This window comes from Cynocephalus volans, chromosome 7 (genome assembly GCF_027409185.1).
Source record: "Cynocephalus volans isolate mCynVol1 chromosome 7, mCynVol1.pri, whole genome shotgun sequence".
NCBI classification, from domain to species: Eukaryota; Metazoa; Chordata; class Mammalia; order Dermoptera; family Cynocephalidae; genus Cynocephalus; species Cynocephalus volans.
The window spans coordinates 134,614,973-134,631,071 of record NC_084466.1 but is presented as its reverse complement, the minus strand read 5'-3'; the positions used below and the strand labels follow the sequence as shown (position 1 = coordinate 134,631,071).

Here is a 16,099-nt window from a genome sequence, read left to right as displayed (position 1 = left end):
GTATACAGGAGTGCTTCAAAAAGTTCATGGAAAATTGAATTAAAAGATAATAAGAATCCTTCTGTGAACTTTTTGAAGACCCCCTAATGAATCCCCAAACATATATATATTATGTTTGATGTTTAACATTTACATACTGGCATATTGTACATATCCTTCTGCAACTTACCTTGTTTTTACTCACCAGAATCTTAGAGATTTATCCAGGCTGATTTGTTTAATTTCATTTCATTCATTCTTTTCTTTTTTATTAAGTTATTATAACATCTATACACTGAAGTACACAACTCCAGGGCATGGCTCACAACCTCCAGCAGGACCAAGATGAAGACCGTTTCCAGCACCCCACAGTCTGTGTTCTCTCCCACTTTCTACCTCTCAGAGGCAACCATTATTCTGACCTCTACCACCATAATTTTGCCTGTTTTTTTTTTTTTTTTAAAAGATGACCGGTAAGGGGATCTTAACCCTTCACTTGGTGTTGTCAGCACCATGCTCAGCCAGTGAGCAACCGGCCATCCCTATATGGGATCCGAACCCGTGGCCTTGGTGTTATCAGCACCACACTCTCCCGAGTGAGCCACGGGCCGGCCCCTAATTTTGCCTGTTTTGAACTTTATATGAACGGAATCATGCAGAGTGTACCCTTCGAGTCTATCTTTTTATGCTCGACATTGTGTCTGTGAGCTTCATCCAGTCTGTTGCCTGTAGCACCAGTTTGTCTTTTTCACTGATATGTAGTATTCTGTTGTACAAATATAACATTATTTATTGTTTTACTCAGTATTGATAAATATTAGGGTGGTTTTCAGTTTGGGGTAATTGCAAATAAAGTTGCTATAAATATTTCTGTACATTTTTTGTGGACATATGCACTAATTTCCTTTGGATCTATACCTGGAAGTGAAATTGCTGAATCATAGTATAGGCATCCTATACAGAACTGAGTAGTTGCAACAGGGATCATATGGATCAAAACATCAAAAATATTTACTAATCTCTCCTGTCATTTGTGCTGTTGTCACTTGTATTACATCTACTTAGATTATAAATCACACAGGACAGTGTTACAATTTTTGCTTTAAGTAGTCCTATATCTTTTGAAGAAATGAAAAGAAGAAAAGAAAAACTATATATAGTCTTTTTCACCTGTGTTGTTATGCAGGTAACCCTGAACCTAATTACATCTCAATGGATGTCAGGCTTTCCCTGATCTCACTAACCAGGTTTGTGTCTCCTCCCTGGAGAAGGGGTAAGTAGTCCTCTCTCTTTTCTATGGAAACATGAGGGAAGGTTCAGCATTTCCTGCTAACACTTTAATATTTCAAGATTTTAGAGATCATCGTCATTCCTTTCCTTAAAGCCCTTCAATGCCTTCCTATTGTCCCCAGGACAAAATTCACATTTCTTATTGCTATAGTCTAAATGTACCCCCCAAAACTCATATTGAAACTTAATCCCCATCGTGACAATATTAAGAGGTGGGAAACCCAATTATGGTATTTGAAAGGTGGGGCCTTTGGGAGGTGATTGGATCATGAGGCCTCTACCCTCATGAATGGATTCATCCATTCATGGATAAATGGGTTATCACAGGAGTGGCACTGGTGGCTTTATAAGGAGAACAAGTGAACACATTAGCACACTCAGCCCTCTTGCCACATGATATCCTGCATCACCATGGTACTCTGCAGAGTCCTCTCCAAGAAAGGAGTCCCTCACCAGATACATTCCTCAACCTTGGACTTCCCAGCCTCCAACACTGTAAGAAATAAATTCAGTTTCTTTATAAATTACCCAGTTTTATATATTCTTTATTTTTTTTTCCTTTTTGTGTGACCGGTAAGGGGATCGCAACCTTTGGCTTGGTGTCGCACGCACCGCACTCAGCCAGTGAGCACACCGGCCATCCCTATATAGGATCTGAACCCGGGGCAGGAGCTCCGCTGCACTCCCAGTGCCAAACTCTCTCCCAAGTGAGCCACAGGGCCGGCCCTAAATTACCCAGTTTTATATATTCTGTTATAACTGACAGAAAATAAAGTAATACATTATCATGGCCCTTTCTCACACCTCCAGCTCTTCCCTTGTTTCTCTCCCTTTCCAGCTCACGTGACAGTTCTACTGAACTCTTAGCTTTTCATGTATGACTGAGCTCTGTCTTCACACATTCTTGTCCCTCTGCCTGAAGCTCACCTGCTCCATCCTCTTGCCACGAGGCTGACTCCTGCTCCGCTAGTGCTTCAATGTCTCCTGGGAGGCTTTCCTGACCTGTGGCTAGGATGGAGCCTCTGCTGTGTGTCCTGAGGCTCCTTGAATGCCTCTGGAGCAGTACTCATCAGATCTGGATCAAGGCAGGTCAGCTGCCTGCAGTAGCAATCTGTAAGGCATGCAAAAAACACTGTGATAAATATACTGTAAATATATTAGGTGGCTCAAGTTTCTACGCCTGTACCTTTACATAAGCAGTGAAATATACATTGGTGCTCCAAAGATTTTGGAGGAGATTAGGAGACACTCTCCTTACAGAATCTTAATTGGCTCTTTTTATATGGCAATAATCAAAAGATTAAAACTTAAGAGTTAAACTTCAGTTGAAATGGTTTTTTGCTAATTTTCTTTATGTTCTATTTAAGAGTCATTCATTCATTTAACAAATATTTAGTGAAAAGTTGTTATGTGTCCTACATTGTTCTCAGCACTGAGGATGTGCCCTGGTGAGCAAAACTGGCCCACATCCCTGTGCTTATAGAATTTGCATTCTTATTAATAATAATATCATTAGTAAAATCATTAATTGATAATAGACATTGTCTACATGGTTTCCTGGCTCTCCATTGGTGAGGTTCTTCTATTTTGTTTCTAGAGGTTTGAGCAGTGGCCACCCCTCATGTATTAGGCAAGCTAAACAAATGGCCAAAAGTCGTGGCTGGAGAGAGTAGGATCCAAGGGTCTCCCGTGTCAAGTGGTCCAGTTCCTACCATAGTAAACAACATTCTCAAGTGGAATTAAAAAACTCTGCTCACAAGCACCTCCCACCTCCAGGGTATATTCTTGCAGTGTGTCTGTGCAGGATGCTGTGTACTTGTAGACTGATCTGGGCCATCAGCTCTGACCCCTGCCCACAGACAGCCCTTTAAGTCAGCAGCAGTCACCCCACAGCAAGGCCAATATGCAGAAATGCAGGCCTAATGCTATTTACTCAGAAGGAATAATGTGTTTTATGTAAGTTCAGACCTATTTATTAATATGCCTCCCAAGAAGTTAACTATTCAGAAAACTGATTCCGGGCCGGCCCGTGGCTCACTCGGGAGAGTGCGGTGCTGATAACACCAAGGCCCCGGGTTCGGATCCCATATGCGGATGGCCGGTTCGCTCACTGGCTGAGTGTGGTGCTGACAACACCAAGTCAAGGGTTAAGATCCCCTTACCGGTCATCTTTTAAAAAAAAAAAAAAAAAAAAAAAAAAAAAAAAAAAGAAAACTGATTCCTCTCCCTCACCCAAATTAAAGAAAAAGCAAGAACTCCAGAAAAGTAGGAAACATCTGACCTCTACAAAAATGAAAATGAAAAACCGAAAAAAAAAAAAAATCCTTAAAATATCTTTTAAGATTTTGAAGCTGTATCCATGTAAGTTACTTTTATCTGTGGTTAGCATGTGAGTAGCATTATCCAGATAGGAAAAACCATGAAATAAAAGCCGATTCAGAAAACGTTTGCTTTCAGTCTGTGTCATGAATGCCTTACTCTGAATGTAGAGAAGAGGTGCACACTTAATAGAAAATGTACTTATTCCAGCCTTTATCAAATAAATGCTGAACAAATATTTAAAGGGGCCCAAATGTCTTGGTTTTCCCTTGCGTAATTCATCGTCAACTAGACTTTGAGTTCCACAACGGAATGATCTTCTTATTTGTGATTAAATTTCCATTTGTGGAATAAATACAAGAGCGTAGTGCTTACTGTGTGCCACAGCACACAGTAGGGGCTTCATAAACAATTGCTGATATTACTATTGTTGTTTGTACTATTGAGATAGGAGGTGCTCAGTTTCCCGGAGTCTGGGTTACAGGCCACCACAAGTCTCAAACCACACCCTGGAGTCTCAGGTCCCTCTCCTGGGCCCTGAACTAGAAGAGAGTAACTGTGGCACCTATTTTCGAACACAACATGGAAAGATAGAGACCTCAAGAGGCAGAATTGATCGATTTCAGTGGTCAAACATGCACAATTAGGAGTTTGACCTTGAATGACCTTTCACCGTAGGTGCTAGAGAGCACTGAGTGTATTTTATTTTATTTTATTATTATTATTATTATTTTTTTTGTCTTTTTCGTGACCGGCACTCAGCCAGTGCCAGTGAGTGCACTGGCCATTCCTATATAGGATCCGAACCCGCGGTGGGAGCATTGCCGCGCTCCCAGCGCCACACTCTCCCGAGTGCGCCACCAGCTCGGCCCGCACTGAGTGTATTTTAAGTATACTCGGTGTATATGCTGAAATTTGACTCCCGCACAGGCGCTGAAAGAAACAAGCAGCGCATGAGCGAGGCTAGAAGTTACATAACCAGGAATCACCACTTTAGTTGAATTTTCATAAGGTACAATGAATATGTATAAACAGTCAACTATAAAAGACAAAGTCCAGGACAAAAGCAGAGCCGCTCACTCTCGAGCCAGCCTGCACTTTGCCTGTGAAGTGTGTATTTCTTACCTTATTCTATTAAACTTGGTTTCACTTTCTACTCTGCCTCTGCTCTTGAATTCTGAACTGCGGTGGAGGCAAGAACTTGGTAGGGGGCAGGGTTGAGGTTGGGTATCCAACCTCCCCAGACCCTCTCTTCCAGTAACGCTATTATTATCCTTATCATTATTATAAACAGGGAGAACTTTTGATATGGACTCGATCAGCCGTCTCATTTTAAGACTAAAAAATAAAGGTAGAGAACTAAACAGTACGACCATCCCTCTTATTATGCAGCCCACAAACTTAGAATTATCCGTAGCATTTTTATTTCCCTCGTCTCTGACAAACAACATCACCAAACAGGGGCCCCTCTACCTTCTAAAGTTCCCCTTCACTCCAACCCAGGACAATCATCCCAGTCTAAGCTGTGTCACCTCTTGTACACCACTGCAAACTTCTGTTCCTCTCGCTCACCTCAGCCCCTCCACCAAGCGACCGTCCTGATCCTTTTAAAATGCAAATTAACCCCCCCCCAAAAAAACCCTTTTATTATTACTGAAGGAGATGAGCACTGTGGAAATATTTTAAAATTTTAAATAAATTAATTTGTTTCATTCATTTGTTTGCCCCACTTCGATCATTTTCATCATGATTATAATTTTACATTTTTAAAATGACTTTTAAAACAATGTGTATCTCCCCCAAAGCCTATAAAACTCCCTAAGGACAAGACGTTGTCTGGTTTGCTCCCAACTGCAGCCCCAGGTCCTAGCAGAGTGGGTGACACATGTTGATAACCTAACAAATATTTGTTTAGTGAATAAATAAACCAATTAAGCACTTGAAAAAGTAAACAATAATTCAGTAGATGTATTTTGGGGGGTGTGGCCTGCTCATACCAGTTCTTTTCCTTAGAATTAATTCCCTAACCAAATGGGTTTGTTTATGACCAAGTTTGTAATACCTGTCTCCACCTCATGATAATTGATTGAATCAAGGTGGACATGTGACCGAGCTGGGCCAATTGGATTCTTTTTTCCTGGCGAGGGGGGAATTGAACTCTAGAGGCAGCCAGTGAGTCTCAGGAGTGTCTGGAATTGAGGGATTGGTAGACAATTGGGCAGTGGGGGCTCCTGCTATGTGAGTGAAGAAGCAGGGAAAAAGTCTTGCAGTCAGAAGAATAAAACAGACACACAGTGCTAAGCAGAGATAAGAGAGGAAGAAAATCATTGCTCTTGTTCCCAAAGATTTGTTACTTCCTGGTTCTACTCCTTAGAGACGCCCAGATACCTGTGGATTCCATGAGACACTACTGTATTTTGGAAATAAAGCCCCTCTCCTTTTCTTATGTAGCTCAGCTCAATTTCTAGTCCTTGTAAACGCAAGTGTCTTGAGTAAAACATGCACGATTCATATATTAGGAGGTAAGATTAGTCAAGTTGATCACAGTAATCTGCCTAGGACAATACCTTGTTGATGACAGCCCAGATCTCAGCCAGATTCACTATGTGCGAAAACCAAGCCTGCTAAGGCTGTCTCTCACCTATTGGGTAAGAAATTAACCAACTATGGGGATACACTCTGCTTTAGACCGAGAGGGCACAGGACTTTAGCAGGATCCAGTCTTGACCTTGAGAGTCTTGAGTCTTTCACTTGAAAGAGACATGGATTAAAACAGGATGAAAATAGTAATTTCTATCACATTTCTGAATAAAGAGCTGGGAAAAAAAAAAAAAACAGACAGTCAAACCAAAACCAGACTCATATTTTTGGTTATTTGTGGCTTCAGGCTATTCTTAAAGAAACTGCCTTTGAATTCCCCAGGGGATTTTTTTTTTTTTTTTCCCTGTTCCTTTTTGTCATCCAGTAGCCAACTCAGGGTTTGCTGGCTTCTGAAAAATCTAGGGGATTTTGAAAAAGAGAATCTGTGGTGGTTTATGGTTAAAATGGAACTATACAGACTGGTCTTTTATACCAAGATGATGCTGGTAACCCTCACCAGGCAGGAATACACTTCAGGGTGTGTTTGGTAATTGAGATAAATGGTAAGAAGGCATCCACACTCTTTCCTGAAGGTCTTAAAACATAATGCACTAGTTTGGGGACCAGATGTCTGATCAAGGTTAAGGATGCAGCCTGAAGTTATGAAATAATATTTTTTTCCTCCGAATCTAATTATGTCCTTGGCCTCTTTGGCTGTGCAAGTTACCAGATTTCCATCTGGTATCCTAGAGCGTGGTCATTTGCTAAAGCTGGAATATCAAGTGGGTCTATCAAAAAATTTTGTTGTACAAGGACCCTCACCACAGTCAAGGCTAAGATGTGAGGCTGAGGCTCTCATGGCACCGTGTAAGGAAGCACGTTGAGATTTTGCTGATGAATGTACTGTGTTGGTATAGTGGATTGAATTATGACCCCCAAAACTCACTGAAGCTTGAATTGTGTTCCCCAAGTTTTATGTATTGGAAACTTAGCCGCTACTGTGACTGTTTAGAGGGTGGGAAATCCTATTATGGTAATTGAAAGGTGGAGCCCTGAAGAGGTGATTGGATTGTAGGACCATGCACTAGTGAATGGATTAAAAATGGTGGTCAGGGCATGGTTCTGAGGGCTTTAAAAGAAAAGGAGAGCCTGTCTTTCACTCTCTCTGCTCTCTCTTCTTCCACCCTCTTGCAATGTGAGACCCCTGGGTCTCTGTTGCCACCACCAGCTGGACTTTGGACTTCCCAGCCTCAGAAACTGTAAGCAGTAATTTTGTTTTCTTTATAAATCATCCACTTTCAGGTATTTTGTTACAAGCAACAAAAATGGACTAACACAGTTGGGCCTCACAGAGGTGGCTTCTACTATCCAGTGGCTTGGCGAGCAGGAGGGGCCTGTTATTGTGGCTGGAATTAGTGAACAGTGGGGCTGACTAGTGGGGCAGTTCTCGGGCCTTACCCTGGTTTCATTCCCCAGCAACTAAGGAGAGGAGAAGCCTGGCCAGCAAGTGACTTCCATGGGAAGTTAGCTTTGCTGTCTACTCCAAATTCAAGAGGGCTCATCCTCGACACTCCCCAAACAGAAGTCAATATATTAGGGCTGATGGGAGAGAAAGAGAGAGAGAAGGAGGAAGAAGCAAAAGGAGGAGGAGGAGGAGAGAGAAAGAAGCATGAGTCCTGGACTACCTATGATCTGCAAAATGGCAGGTTATTTGAGCCAGGCCCTCCTGCTTGTCCCTGCCAGAGGCCAGCCAGCATCTGGAAGGGATGCAGCCCTGGCCAGTTGCTGGAGTTAAAGGTGCTAAAACCATGTTGGCCAGGAGGGGGCTCCAAATTTCACTCAAACTTGCACATCTCTGGGTAATAGTCTGGTTAGACCTCACTTTACTTAATACTTATCCATCATTGTAGCATGGAAGGGACCAGAAACATCCCCAGAAATGGGAAGTTACTTCAAGGCCAGAAGGCTGGTTTGTGATTGAGCCAGGACTAGAACCCAGGTTGGGTAAGTCCTGTTCTGAGACTATTTTCCAGCTCTTAGGCGTCATTTAGCAGTAGCAGCAGCAGCAGCAGCATCTACAAATATCTGCTGAGATCCCAGTAATCTAAAAAGACAACCATTTATTGGATGCCTGGCGTGTATACAGCCCTGTGATGAGTGGGGTGTGTGTGGCAGGTGGCAGGCGGCAGCATGGCAGAGTTGCTGGGTGGTGGGGGGGGGGGGAGGGAAAGGGCAGTGTCAAAGTCTTAAGTTCAAGGTTCTCAAGGCCCTCACATGCTTCTTACTGGTTTAGAAGGCACAGCCTAAGCACAGGAAAGTTAAATAACAATAAAAGATGTAAATAAGTTTCAATAGAGTAGAGACTGAGCTGTCATAGGACAATGTATGATTAGTAACCAAATGAATAACTAGCAATTGCCATAAACTTTCTGAGGAAGAGAGGCTAATAATACTTTGTCTTTGTTTAACCCTTAACAGTTTTCAGTGTTTTCCTATGTGTTGTCTTCTTTGAGGTGGTCACGAAGACTCTACATGGGAGAGGAGGTGGGGTGGGCTCTGCATGTGGGGAGCTGATGGGATGTGCATGTGCTCAGAGGACTGTGGGGACACACATGCCCCTGCCCTGGAGGAACATCCAGTCCTCCTTGTTGGGCAGTCCAGGCAACTTGTGATGCTCATGTGAAGGGAGAATTGGAATCGAGGGACTCGGGGGTTCAAGGGAGTGCAACAACATTCTGGATCTGCAGGTGTTCGTGCATGTGCTAAGTGTAAGGCTCTTTAAATTGACTCTTCCTGCCTGTGAATAGGCATGTGAACGTGGTGAAGGGAAAGATGGCTGGTCTGAAATGGACAAGCTGTGTGGCACTGGCAACTTGCTGAGTTTCCCTCGGCCTCAGTTTGCTCCTTGGTAAAATGAGAGCAATAAGTAACCTTTCTGGTCCTCCCAGTTGAAAAATTCTTTGATTCTAAGTATCCTATAATTACCTGTTTTTGAAAAATCAGTTTCAGGTATCAGTTTGCATCTTTATTTTGGGTCCTCTCTCTCTTATTTACCCTAAACTTAAAAAAAAATTTTTTTGCGATTGTATTTTGTCATTTGAAATCACACAATGTCCATGGATTGGAGTCATCCCCAGTTCATAGATGGAGGTGGTGAAATAGGGTTTACCTAATCGTCTCCAGCACTAGCTCCCTGAGCAGATGTTTTCAATGCAGACCATCCTATATACCTGCTCTATGCCAGGCATAGACCGCATATTTCATGAATGATGCACAGGTCCTGTCTCCAAGGAAACTTCTGCCAGTCTCATTACTAGTGGGGAGTGCCAGGCACATGTGAGGCACTCAGTAAATGTGTATTGAACAGAAAGGAACTCCTAAGGCACTGTGGGGAAGAAATCTGCATGAGGTTGAAATGTACCCAGGGAAGGGAGAGCCTGCCCCATTTCATACTTAAAGTCTCTTGAACATTTGGCCCCAGTAGGTATAAATAACTTTTAGGGGGCGGCACTCAGTTACTCCCTCCAACTGAGGTCATTTGGGAGCAAAAGGAGAAGTTGGGAGTATGCTCAAGGTGTGTTTAAAGACCTGAATTCAAGAAATGTCAGGTTGTCTGGAGTTGTTTAGGCAGGAAAAAGGCCAACACCTTTTAGGTGAACACTGAGTTTGACAATGGGGGAGATCAGAACCTGTCTGCTATGGATTGAATCGTGTCTACCAAAGTTCCAGGTATTAGAAACTTAATCCCCACTGTGACAGTGTTAAGAGATGGGAATTCTTTAACAATAATTGAAAGGAGGGGCCTTGAAGAGGTGATTAGATTGTGAGGACCATGCCCTAGTGAATGGATTAATCCATTGATGGTTTGATGGTGTTCATGGCATGGTTCTGATGGCTTTAAAAGGAGAGCAAGTGAGGAGGTTATTTTCTCTCTCTGCTCCTGCCATTTCTGCCATGTGATATCCTGCGTAGCTGTAGAGCCATCACCAAGAACGAGGCTCTCACCAGATGTGTTCCCTGGACTTTGGGCTTCCCAGCCTCCAAAGCTGTGAGTGATAAACATTGTTTCTTTACAAAGTACTCAGTTTCATATATTTTGTCCTAAGCAACAGAAATGGACTAATACACTCTCCTTTATAGATTTCTTGTGCTTAGTGTCATGTTCAGTGTGGATCCGGGTCCAGAAGGAGGATGAGTAGGAAACACTGGTGCTGTCTTAGGTGAGCCAACTGCTCTGATTCACAAGGAGACCCAGGCTAATCTTACCCGTCTCCTCTTCTTTCCCTCTGACACCCACTCCCCTCACCAAGGGCTTCTTGTGCTTAATGAGCACTTCCAGAATGCTTTGCCATCCATAGAGGAAGAGCAGCCGCATGCCATCATGCACTGTTTTATCATGAACCCACAGGCTCTCTTGATTCACCATCAAAGAGGACTCGGAGCTGGTGGGCACCCTCCCAGGTTCAGAAGCTCAGTGCCAAAGGCATATTTCAGGCCTACTTCCCACTCCTTCAGGGAACAAGCCTTGCTTGGGAAGGTAACGCCTTGTCCGCCCTGTTTCCCATCAACTGAGATCACTCCTATATCACCTTTTCCCCGGACTCCTGCTCCAGCACCCACAACCGTTTTTTACCATCTTCTCCAATAGCGAAGCCCTATAAGATCTCTCAGTCTGGACCCCCTACACCCACCTGTCTTTATTTCCTTCTCATGTCCTATCATCATTTGGTGTCCTAACACCCTTCCCAAAGAAAGTTGGAGGAATGGTGGAGTACTGTGTACCAAGCAACTGTATGAATTAAGTCTTAGATGGTACATGGGTTGTGACAGCGCAGAGAAGAAAATATTAATACAATAAGGTCACAAAACACTCTGCTTCCATTTCAGATGTTTCACATTGGTCCACAGTCACAAAGCTTCATTGTGATTGTGAAACAATTGGATTAGTTGTGAAAACACTACCCTTTAAACATTTGAAAGTAGAATGGAAAAAAAATGTTGAAATAGATGGGGGGGGAGCTAAATTGAATTAAATAGTAACTGCTCCAAGTCCAGTGACCTACAAGTGGTTTGGAAAGTCGGTTTTCCAGACCAGAGGGAGGGGTGGTGAGAAAGCCAGAGCCTGGGGCTAATGATGAGCTGGCCCCCAACCCAGTGGACTTTCCCACCGTTGTATGTTCCTTTCCCTCCTCCCAGCCTGGAGAGGGTCCCAGGCGAACCCTGGGCTTAATGCAGTGATGTTAGGCAGAGTCTGCAACCTTGTCATTGTTAAATGATGTCACAGGTTAGTTACACAGGCCCAGATCGATGGGCGACTCAGGCAGCGGTTCGATCACGTTTCCGGGGAGAATTCACCCTTTGTGACCCGCTGTGGGGGCAGGTGGTTCATCAGAAGAGGCTCTAGCTTAAGGGATTTAATGCCCTTCCTCATTCCTGTCTCCTCCTCGGGGGCCTGGGCAGTAACAGCCAGGCAATAAACTACTTTTCATTAAAGAGATCTGGGGGATGGGGTGGTGGGGGACATAAAGGTGGGGACAGAAAGGCACAAATCCGTCCCGAGACGGAAAGCCAGGACCGGGGCGCGCTGGGTTCCCTTCCCCGCCCCTCCTCCCCCCGAAGCCACCCAGTGCCGCGCCAGGCCGCCGGCTGCGCTCTCGGCTCAGGCGGGGGCGAGCCGGCCCGCCCCTGCCACCCGGGCCGGGGGCAGCCCCCTCCCCGTCGCCCCGAGCCCCTCCCCCGGCCTGGAGCCCCTCCCCGCGCGCTTCCCCCTCTTCCCTCCCTCCCCTTCCCTTCTCTGCCTGCCCGGCCCTGCCTCCGCCTCCTGCGGCCACAGCCTCCGCCAGCGCCGAGCCCCCCGGAGCCGGAGCGCCGCGAAGGGGCGCCGCCGGCCCCTCCCCAGCGCGCTGACAGCAGGCTCCGGGGTCCCCGCCCCGTGCCCTCGCCGGCGGGACACACCCCCACCCCTCCTCTGCTCCTCCAGTTCCCGCCGGACCCACCGGGCGGCGGAGAGAGCGGGCGGGCGAGCCGGAGCGCGGCGGCGGCGCGGGAGGGAAGGGGCGCGCCGCAGGCCCACGGGGAGCTGCCCGGGCGCACCGAGCCCGCGTGCTCTCCAGGACCGTCCCCCGCCCCGGGGCCGTACCTGTGGGCTCCCGGAGCCGGGGCAGCGATCGGCGCGCCGGGCAGAGGTGGCGAGTGGCCCCGAGGACCCGGGCAGCGAGAGAAGGAGCCAGAGCCCGGCCGGGATGAGAAGGTGACGTCGCCGGGGGGGCGCTGCTCGCTTCGTGGGGGAAGATGCTCGCCTACTGCGTGCAAGATGCCACCGTGGTGGACGTGGAGAAGCGGAGGAACCCTTCCAAGCACTACGTGAGTACTGCGCACCCCGACCCCTGCGGGGCGCTGGCCAGGGCTCCTGGGAGGGCTCCCCGGAGGGCCCCGGGTGGCCCCTCGCTCGCTCCCCGCCGCAGAGTCCTGGACCTAAGTGCCTACAGGGCAGCACTCAGCTATGGGGTTTCTTCGCAGGGTTGCGATCTCCAGGGAAGCCTTTTCTGTCCTTCCTCCGCTCCCCCCTCCCCGGTTTCTTTTTTTGGCCTTGGAATTGGCAAGTGGCTGCCCTTGTCTGTTACGACGGTGAAGTCATCTGCGCGCTTGAGCCTTGATGGATGGTGGCGGGGCTTTCGTCAACCCCTCGCCGAGCGGCTCCGCTGGGAAAGAGCATCTTCCCGGCCCTCCCCGGGGGCTTGGGTCGCTCACACTCACACAGCCCGAGATGCTCTCAGAGGCTGGCCCTGGGGAAGGAAGCCTCGCGCCCCGCCTCCCACCTTCTCGCTGTCTCTCCCTTCCCGGGCCTGGGTCTAGGGGCAGAAGGAAGCCGCCGCGCCCCCTGCCGCACCTCCACCCTCAGCGCCGAGCTTTGATTTCCTTCTTAAAGCCATTGTGTCCGTCGGTGTGAGGAGAATTGTGGCTTTTCCTTTTATCGCTCCTCTGGACGTGACCCTTAACCGGGTTCATTTCCTCTTAAGTGATGCTCCATCTCCAGACGCGAGGAGGCGAATGTTTGCTGTGGTCTCCAAGGAGCGGCCGACTGCCCCTCCACCTCCCCTGCACAAACTTAATGAGAAGGGGCTGAGGTTGACTGGGCAGCGGCTGCAGGGTCTGGGACAGTCCCTCTTTCATCTCAGCCGGTCCTGTCTTCCCATCCTTCACACCTTAGGAAGTAAACAGCGTGTCCTTGACGCCTGAGGACCCGTCTGAGCGTCTGTGCTCCTGGACTTGAGATAGAAGAAACCCATAGCTGGGTATCCACAGCACGGGGGTGAGGGGGACAGCAGGACTGCATCTTATTTGCAAATCAGGCACTTAAAGGAGCATTTAGAATGCGCAAAGCATTAATTTTAACAATTAAAACAGGCTGTTGGTTGCGGGCCTGGATCGTGTATTGATCTCTGAAGTGCCTTTATTTCCCTGTTGAAAGGGGCCTGGGGTTTGTGGTGATGTCAGCCTCGGGCTCCTCTTTCTGCTTTTATCACCATAGTTCTGAACTTGGGTTTCTCTACAGTTGAGCGAATGGCGCTTTGCTCAGTTTGGGAGGCAGTAAGCGTGGAGGCTGGTTTCTGACCAGTCAGGGAGGTGGGTGCCTGTGGGGGACTTTCTCTGATGTGGTCAGAGAGTGGTTCCTCTTGTGTCATCTGGCTCGGAAGCATCTTCTGCTGCCATTACAAGAAAGCTCTTTTTGGAGGGTTTGGGTCACCAGGTAGTCACGCTTGTCCAGGGACAGATGACCATTTGTACATCCCAGGGTTTATTATCAAGCCAGCTTTCTTAACCTCTTTTCTGAAATGTAGGCTAAGTTTTTAAGGGTTCTCTTTTCTAGTCCCCGGTTGAGGTTGGCACTGCTTTCAACAGATGGCACTCTCAGCTCTGAAACCCAAGCAGGTGCTTTTCCAGCTCTGAAATTTAGATGAAACATCAAAATTTAACTCTGACCAATGGTGTCCAAGATTACAGATGCAGGATGTACTGGCAAGAAACCCAAAATGTTGCTAATGTGACCGGGACCCACTGCAGGCAAGATTGAAAGGCGGTTAAGTGCTAGGCTCTGAAGTTAGAAGGTCTTGATCAAAGTCTGTCTCAGCCACTAACTTACTTGTGCAACCTTGGGCAAGTTACTTAAACCTCTGTAGGCCTCAGTTTCCTCATTTTTAAAGTGAGAATAATAATAGTACGTACTTCATAGGACTGGTGGGAGAATTAAATGAGATCATCCATGTAAAGTACTTAGCCCAGTTCCTGGCACATAACAAGCACTCATTAAATGGTAGCTTATTATTGGTGAGATTCTGACTAAGAAAGTATTTTTGAAAAGCAGTTATTAATGGTCTGGCAAAAAGGAAGAACGATTTGGGGTTTTAAGATTAATAGCTTGTTCTATGTGAAAAATACAAAAGAAGTCCTGTCTAGTTCCCTTGAAATGATCATTTCCTCCCTTTTTACGGACAAAATGTTTCCCGGGACATCTCCACTTCCTGTGTAAGAATCAATGACATTGTATTTGGGGCAGGGAGTGATGTCACCAGACAGATGGGGCCATACAGAGTTCTGCACTAAGGTTCTGGAAAACAATGAAAGGAGAAAGTGTTACACGTTGTGGAAAAGTGGAGCTGAGAACTCATCTGGCCAACCCCCTCATTTTACAGATGAGGAAACTGAGAACCAGATTGGGTAAAGTGACTCGCAGCACAGCTAGTCACAGCACCTGGGTCTAACTGGCTTTGTGCCCATGGTGTGGGTGTTCGTTGAATGTACTCTAAACCTGGTTGGGGTTGACCAGGAAGACAAATCTCTGGGGGTAGAGAGGTTCCTGCACATGTGGGGTCTTAATGGATAACAAAGGGTGTCCAATAACAGAAGGGGTCCTGTGGGGCCAACAGCAGCAGAAAGAGCGGGCTGGAGGAGGCTGTGGCCTCTGAGGCTTAGGATCTCCTCTTCTCTTGGCCCTTGCACAGTGGACACCGCACACCAGAAGGTCAAGTGTTCTGTGTAAGGCACTCCGGTGTGGTTAGCTGGCAGGACATACTGCACTGAAGTCGCATATGTTCTGGAAACCCACTACACTGGAGAAGCATACCTCCTTCCAGCCTCTCCTCCACTGATGGTGAATTCTGAGTCTGTGGTTTGGTAAATTGCAGAGGAGAGAGGTTTTATGGGCTGTGCACATTAGCTGGAGCTAGCTGATGAGCGGCCTGGGGCCTGAGCAGGAGGAGCTCTGCTGGCTCCAGAATGCTGAGAACACACTGCAAATGTTCTCTGAGGATGTCCAGCAAAGGGGGTGCTTGTTGCCATGAGGAGGGGAAGCTGCCTAGGCACTTAGGGTCTTGTGCTTTTCATCTGATTTTGAAAGGCAGGCAGGTAGCCTCCATCGGGTGGATGGTGCTGTCAGCCCTTGGCTTCCTTCCTATCTGTCAAGCCCCTGCTCGGGGTGGGTGGGAAAGGTGGGCAGCTGCTGCTTAGGGCAGGCTCCCTGGCATGGATTTGGGCTTCACTCCAAGTTTTTATGAGCCGCCCCTGGGGAGCCTTTAGGTAAACTTGGCTTAGTCTTTAAAATGGCCCGGATGATGCTGAATGCAAACTGCAGATCCCTTCATTTGAAAGTTTTCTGATAAGGATCTGAGATCACATCCACAAAATCTTTGCACGCACAGGTGTGTGTAGGTGTATGTCAAGTCATATGGTGGTGGAGAGAAGCTTGTTTACCTAAAACAAACAAGAATTTTTATATCTGTTTGGATTTGGGAGGGTTGTGCTTTTACAGTTGTTTCCTTCCCTGATTGTTTATTTCAGACAAATACCAGTCATGAATGTTCTGATCCTCTGCAGAACTCTTTAGGGAATACAAATGATGGCCAGTATTAATAGTTACCATTGATGGTGCCCA

General features: G+C 46.8%; 1 protein-coding gene and 1 long non-coding RNA gene across 5 annotated transcripts in view; one reads left to right on the top strand and one right to left on the bottom strand.

Moving 5' to 3' along the window:
• Positions 1-12,720, bottom strand: part of LOC134381952 (uncharacterized) — a 40,267-nt gene extending 27,547 nt beyond the window's left edge. The window contains exons 1-2 of the long non-coding RNA XR_010024036.1: positions 12,308-12,720; positions 2,197-2,380 (exon numbers count right to left, since the gene is read on the bottom strand). This is a non-coding gene — a long non-coding RNA (uncharacterized LOC134381952). The remainder of the gene's footprint in view (positions 1-2,196; positions 2,381-12,307) is intronic.
• Positions 11,860-16,099, top strand: part of SH3PXD2A (SH3 and PX domains 2A) — a 238,199-nt gene continuing 233,959 nt past the window's right edge. For all 4 annotated transcript variants that reach the window (XR_010024035.1, XR_010024034.1, XM_063101874.1 and 1 more), the window contains exon 1: positions 11,860-12,531. Coding sequence is in view for 2 of the 4 variants with exons in the window: in XM_063101874.1 (XP_062957944.1) it covers positions 12,460-12,531 (72 nt within the window). In the remaining 2 variants the exon portion in view is untranslated. The remainder of the gene's footprint in view (positions 12,532-16,099) is intronic.